Raw genomic sequence first — 6,117 nt, 5'->3', positions numbered from 1 at the left:
GGAGGCTGAGGCAGAATTGTTGCAAATTCAAGACCAGTCTGGGCTACAAAGTGAGCTCGACCACCCTCAACTGCATAGCCACACCCTGTCTCAAAAAAAAAAAAAAAAATTTTCAAAGTCCTTGAAGTAGAAAGCAAAACAGTGATTAGGAGCTGAGGAAGAAGCTGGAAAGAGACTGGTCAGTGATAAAGCATTTCACTCAGGAGGAAGTCCAAGGGTAACGTTCAAGATTCCATATGTATGCAGTACTGATTCCTCAAAGTGAATGTTATTATCTACCACAAACATATACTAATAAAATTTTTCAAATAATAATACAACTTGTATATGATCAAAAAATTTTTTAAAGAAAGTAATGCACGGGGCTGGAGATTTAGCTCAGCGGCATAAGCGCCTGCCTTGCACGGAGGCAGTCGTGAGTTCGATTCCTGGTACCGGTAAAAAGGAAAAAGACAAAAAAAAAAGAAAAGAAAAGAAAGTAACGCACGGTCTGATGGCACCTTTGGGAGGCTGAGGCTGGAGGATCGCCATGAGGTCCAGGCCAACCAGGGATACGTAGTGCACAAAACCATCCTGCATTACAATACAGAGAGAGAGACCCTACCTCAAAAACAAAACAAAAAAGAATAAGCACCGATTAGGTTACAAAATCCAGTCCATTCCTCTACCAAGCGCTCAAAATATAACAATAAACGAGAGCGCATCACTCATTAAAGAATCAGGTTGTAGGCCGGGCGTGGTGACTCACGCCAGTAATCCCAGCACTCGGGAGGCTGAGGCAGAAGGATCCTTGCGTGCTCGAGACCAGCCTGGGCTGGAAAGTGAGCTCAAGGTCAGCCTGAACCTCATAGGGAGACCCTGCCTCAAAAAGACAAAAAAAAAAAAAAAAAAAGAATCAGCTTGTAAGAAAACCGCCTAGACACCCAGCCAGCCAGAGTGACAGCCAAAACCGGAAGTATAGCAACAGACAGGATGAACAGCGCAGGAGCGCACACGCCCTCCTCTCCGCCACGCACGAAACCGGAAATGTGGCTTTGGGATGAGCGCAAAGACTCACGCGCGTCTCCTCGCTCGACCAATCAGAAAGACGTAAGGCGGGCCTTCGGGCAGAAATACGCGATGCAAACAGGAAGTGTGGCATTGTACGCTGGGAACCGTAGGCTAGTTACATGGAGGCCTATGAACAGGTCCAGAAGGGGCCCCTGAAGCTGAAAGGCGTCGCAGAGCTCGGCGTGACCAAGCGGTAAGGCCTGCGGGATGGGCCCCCGCCCGAGACCGACTCCCGACCCTCACCTCTTGGTCAACCTCACCCGCCCCCTCCCATTTCCTGTGCCAGGAAGAAGAAGAAGAACAACAAGGACAAGGCGAAGCTTCTGGAGGCGATGGGGACAAGCAAAAAGAACGAGGAGGAGAAGCGGCGCTGCTTGGACAAGCGGACGCCGGCGCAAGCGGCCTTTGAGAAGATGCAGGAGAAGCGGGTTAGATGGCTGGGTGCGGGGAGAATCAGGGTGCAGGGGCTCCGGCTTCCGGGGAGTGTCAGAATGCGAAGAGTTCGAGTGCCGGAGAGAACTGAGGCGCGGGAAGTCTGGGTTCTGGGGAGAATCAGGACGTGGAGGGTCCGAGTTTGGGGGAGAATCGGGACACAGAGGATCCGGGTTCCGGGGAGAAGCGGGGTGCGGATCCCAGAAGGAATCAGAACACGAGGAGTCCAGGTGCCAGGGAGATTCATTGTGGAGCTGCAGCCCGGGCTCTGATCCCCGGGCGCGACACTGGGCTTTGTCCTCCCCTCCGTGCCTCGGTGTCCCCGTCTGCAGGATTCAGGAGGGGTCTTTCCCCACACGGTAGGTGAAGCAGTGCAGATGAAGTTTTAGGGACCCAGGGCAGGGCAGGGCAGAGCAGGTACCCAGCCATCCTGAGGGATGCAGACTATTTCCATGGCGACCTTATCTGCCAGGTGCAAACTCGAGCATTTCTCATAAGGTGGTTGGGTGGTGTGGTGAGCAGAGGTCTGGTCCTGCTGATTAATAGGCCTGTCATGCTAGTGAGAGAGGACTTGGTCTAGGCCATCGGTTCTGCTTGAGGGTGACTTTTCCCTCCGCCCAGCATATTCTATAGATATTTTGGATTCACAGCAGAATAGGGTGCTGCTGGTGTCTAGTGAATGGAGACCAGAGACTGCTGCACACACGCGGTGCAAGGGCAGCAGTCCCCTGGATGTTCACAGTGCAGAGCGTGAGCTTCCTTAACCATAGGCTGTGTGATCCTAGAGGTGACACTAAGGAAAGTTGACTTAGTCTCAGGTCTCATTCAGTCACATGCAAAGCAGTGTGCACTCATGCAGCAGGACCGCCCCTGCATGTCACCATCTCTGCCACTGCCACTCCTCAGTAACTGGTCGGTTTGCATCCACTAAAAGTAGGACTGCATCTCCCTCCTAGGCTTGCAATGAGGCTAGAACAAACGACTGCTGTGTCCCTTGGATCCCTGAGGTGGAAAGTTGCTGAGATGTTTTGTTTTATTTTTTGTGGCACTGGAGATTGAACCAGTAGACTTTGCACTGAACTACACGTCCAGACCTTTTTGGGAGGAAAATTTTTTTTTTGGAGACAGAGTCTTATTCTGTAGTTCAGGCTGTCCTTGAATGCACACCGCCTCCTAAGTGCTGAGATGACAGGTGCCCACTGCCACCCCCAGCAAGGGCTGGGATTCTGTCACTGGAGTGGGAGCAGAGGCTGCCAGATCAGTGGCCCCACTGAACTGGACCAGCCCAGGTGACTCTGCTGTCTCAGGTTCCCTAGTGCTATGTTCCTGGTCTCTTCCCACCCATTGTCTAGTCCTCCAGGTCCTCTTTGTCCTGGAGGGCCTTCAGGTGCCCATGTGGTGGCAGCTTCCAAGGGCACAGAGCCAAAACTCTGGGTCTCCCCTGGCTTGTCCCAGAACTGGCCCTGCATTTGTTTCAGGTGTTTTGGTTTGGTTTGGTTTTTGTGAGACACAGTTTCACTCTAGTTAAGGCTGGCCTCAAACTCGCAGTGATCCTCCTGCTTCACCTTCCTGGGTGCTGGGATTACAGGCATGAGCCACCCCAGCACTCGGGAGGCTGAGGCACTTTGCGTGACTTTGGGGATGTCGTAGTGGCTTCAGCCTGCACTTTGTTGAATTCACGGGGCCCAGGGCCTACTCAGTGTCAGCCTGGACAGCACAATGGTGGGGCCAATAGAGCCAGCCGAGTCCCCAGGCAGTGAGTGCAGAGCCTAAGTGGCTTCTGCATGTGCTGGGCACCGCTGCCTTTTCTTCAGATGAAGCTCAGGGCCTCCCACCCCGAGCTGTGCCTCTGCCAGGGTCCCTCCTGACTCAGTCCCAGGCTGAGCTGGTGTCATCAGGGTCAGAGACAGTGACTTCCATGGTCAGTCAAATTGGGAGAAATGGTCCAGGTCATTTTAACTCTTTAAATCAAGTTTTTAAAAAGCTAAATCTCTGGCCTCATCTATGGGTTGCAGGATTGGTACGCATTGACACGGCTCTGTAATGCATAATGGTCAGATCCAGGCGGTCCTGTTCCCACTCATGTGCAATGTGGCAGGATGCCAGGAACCTTCACACAGCTCTGGCTACTCCTCAGTGTAGGTCGAGCAGCTGTGATCACAATTACCCTGATCCCTCCCTTCCTAGTTCCTTTGTCTTTTTTTTTTTTTTTTTCTTGGAAGAATGTTTTGAGCAAGAGATAGCTTGTGTCTGAGAGAGAGAAGGGGTCCCGGAATGTAGATAGACTGAGCCAGGCTCCCTCTGGGGTGACCTGCAGGGGTGCAGCCTGGACCCTGCCTCACGCAAGCCTGACTCACCATGCGTTACTCTCTCCCCAGCAAATGGAGCGGATCCTGAAGAAAGCATCCAAAACCCACAAGCAGCGTGTGGAGGTGAGTTGTGGTGGAGCCCCTGGGGGTCGGGAGACTGGGCTGACTCATGGGCTGGGACAAGTGGCAACAGGGCAGGGACATCAACCAGGACACACGGGCTAGGAGATGGGCACCACTATGCCATCATCCCTGGCTTCCTGCCCGGCTCAGGTGACAGGGCATCTCTGTTCCCCAGGACTTCAACCGGCACCTGGACACCCTCACCGAGCACTACGACATCCCCAAAGTCAGCTGGACCAAGTAGGGCCAGCAGAGCCTTCTGGAACCTTCTCCTGCCCTGGCCTGCATTTGCCACTGCTGAGCTGGCCCTTCTGGGAAGCGTCTTGTCGTCCTGGAACACAATTAAAATCATACTGTGACTGTCCCTTTGCTCCACATCCCTTTTCTTGTAGCATTAGAGGGAAAAGCCCAGTTAGGTCAGGCTGGAAAGTTCCAGTTATGGTCACTTCAGAGAGATCACCGCAGAGAGTGCCAGTGCAGAGTCACGCTGCCTGGCGCACAGGCTTCTAGGGGGAGAAGCCAGCGCTGGCCCATGGGTGCACTCAGGCAGGGATCCACACCAGTCCCCCGGGTTGCGCCCATTGCTGCCCAGCCAGTCTGACCACCAGCCCAGGCAGATGCTGGCCTCAGCTCCCACACTGGGGCTGGCACAAAGTCCCCATGTCTGCTGCAGGGCTGCTACTCACCAGTCACAGGTCACAGCTCTTAATGACAGAAACAGGCGCAGCTCAAGACTGTGGGCTTCAGGGGACAAATCCAGAACCAGTACTTGGTGCAGAGACCTCCACAGGCCACATCGCCTGTGCTGTAGTTGGCACAGGGAGAGCCTCGCTACTGCGTGTGAGTGCATCTCATGTCTTCGGTCCAGCTCCTCGCCCGTCCCAGAAGTGCCACCTTCGGAATCACCACACACAAACTGTTTGTGGGGCCGAATGGTTACCAGGAAAACTAGATGGTGCACTGGTGATGCCATGGTGGGCAGCTAAGACCCAAGGAGTCCTAGCTGAACAGCTCTTGTCCAGAATCCATGGGACTAGAAATGGCCTGACCTTCAGAGCTTTGAGGCTGGGGTGACATGCCCCTGAGTTCACAAGCCTCAAGTTCTTTCATGAATATTTTCATTAGCATATTCTGTAGTATGTAATAAATACATTATTGTGGTGAATTGGGATACAGATGTGGCATGGTTTTTTTGTAATATTTTCCATAATTTCGTGTGTGGATCAGTTCCAGAGTGTGGGATTCTCCACTTGCATCACGTCAGGGCTCAGAAAGTGGGGGATTTTGGGGGGTCTTGGATTCTGACTTTGGGATGCTCTACCCATCTATCTGCATCAGCTCACTGTCAGGAATTCTTCAGGAACCTTTTTAGAAGGGTTGGGCAAGGTTGGTTTTGTTTAATGGGGATGGAGTCCATGGCTTTTGCACTGAGCCACATCCCCAGCCTTTTGCATTTTGACAGTCTTGCCAAGTCACCAGGTTGGACTTGAACTTTTTTTTTTTTTTTTTTTTTTTTTTTTTTTTTTTTTGGTCTTTTTCGTTTTTATCGGTACCAGGGATCGAATTCATGACTGCCTGCTTGCAAGGTAGGTGCTTATGCCCAGCCCTGGACTTGAACTTCTGATCCCCCTGTCTCAGCTTCCCAGAGTGCAGGGGTGACAAGCGCTGGTCGCAGGTGGAGGATTGCTTAGAGTTCGAGGTTAGGCTGGGCTGCACAGCGAGAGGCTGTCACAAAAACAACTTTGGCTGAACCCAGGGCCTGGGAGGAACTATAGATGGACACGGGTGCCAGGAGGTGGCATTGGCTGGGCCCAACTGGGATGACATGGCCAGACCCTGTGTCACAAAGGGGTGGGATGCAGCTCAGCATCCAGGGAGAATATAATAGTAAAGGTGGTGGGGCCTGGCAGAGAGAAACTGCCAAGTTGGAGCCCGGGCCTCCTGCACCCCAACCCTTTTATTTTTTGAGACAGGATCTCACTAAATTGCCAACGCTGGCTGCAAGCCAGAATAGCTGGAGCCAGAGATGTTCACTGCTTTGGAAAGATGGCCATACTGGCTTTTACTAAAAGTATCTTTGAAAGTGGGGGGCCTAAGTAGGAACCATAAAGCCCCTTCTTCCCAGCTGCCCTGACCTCAGCTTAGCTTTCTGGCACAGCAGGGCGTATTAGATTGGCACAGGAGAAACTTACTTCAGAGCAAC

General features: G+C 52.6%; 1 protein-coding gene across 1 annotated transcript; it reads left to right on the top strand.

Annotated features, from left to right (window-relative positions):
* The first annotated feature begins 1,070 nt into the window (after nucleotides 1-1,070).
* On the top strand, nucleotides 1,071-5,085 carry Fam32a (family with sequence similarity 32 member A). Its single transcript, XM_003464176.5, has 4 exons — nucleotides 1,071-1,243; nucleotides 1,337-1,478; nucleotides 3,861-3,914; nucleotides 4,090-5,085. Exons 1-4 carry the CDS (start codon nucleotides 1,170-1,172, stop codon nucleotides 4,156-4,158), a joined length of 339 nt encoding a protein of 112 aa, XP_003464224.2. The 5' UTR covers nucleotides 1,071-1,169; the 3' UTR covers nucleotides 4,159-5,085.
* The last annotated feature ends 1,032 nt before the right edge of the window (nucleotides 5,086-6,117 follow it).

This window comes from Cavia porcellus, unplaced genomic scaffold (assembly GCF_034190915.1).
Source record: "Cavia porcellus strain 051 isolate PalLab524CR breed Dunkin Hartley unplaced genomic scaffold, mCavPor4.1 scaffold_17, whole genome shotgun sequence".
NCBI lineage: Eukaryota > Metazoa > Chordata > Mammalia > Rodentia > Caviidae > Cavia > Cavia porcellus.
This window is presented reverse-complemented; position numbering and strand designations above follow the sequence as displayed.

Excerpts from the sequence above, each read along its gene's own strand:
- Fam32a (XM_003464176.5), top strand. The coding sequence starts at position 1,170 with ATGGAGGCCTATGAACAGGTCCAGAAGGGGCCCCTGAAGCTGAAAGGC. Across the intron at positions 1,244-1,336 it reads GAGCTCGGCGTGACCAAGCG|GAAGAAGAAGAAGAACAACA; the intron begins GTAAGGCCTGCG and ends TTCCTGTGCCAG. Across the intron at positions 3,915-4,089 it reads CCCACAAGCAGCGTGTGGAG|GACTTCAACCGGCACCTGGA; the intron begins GTGAGTTGTGGT and ends TCTGTTCCCCAG.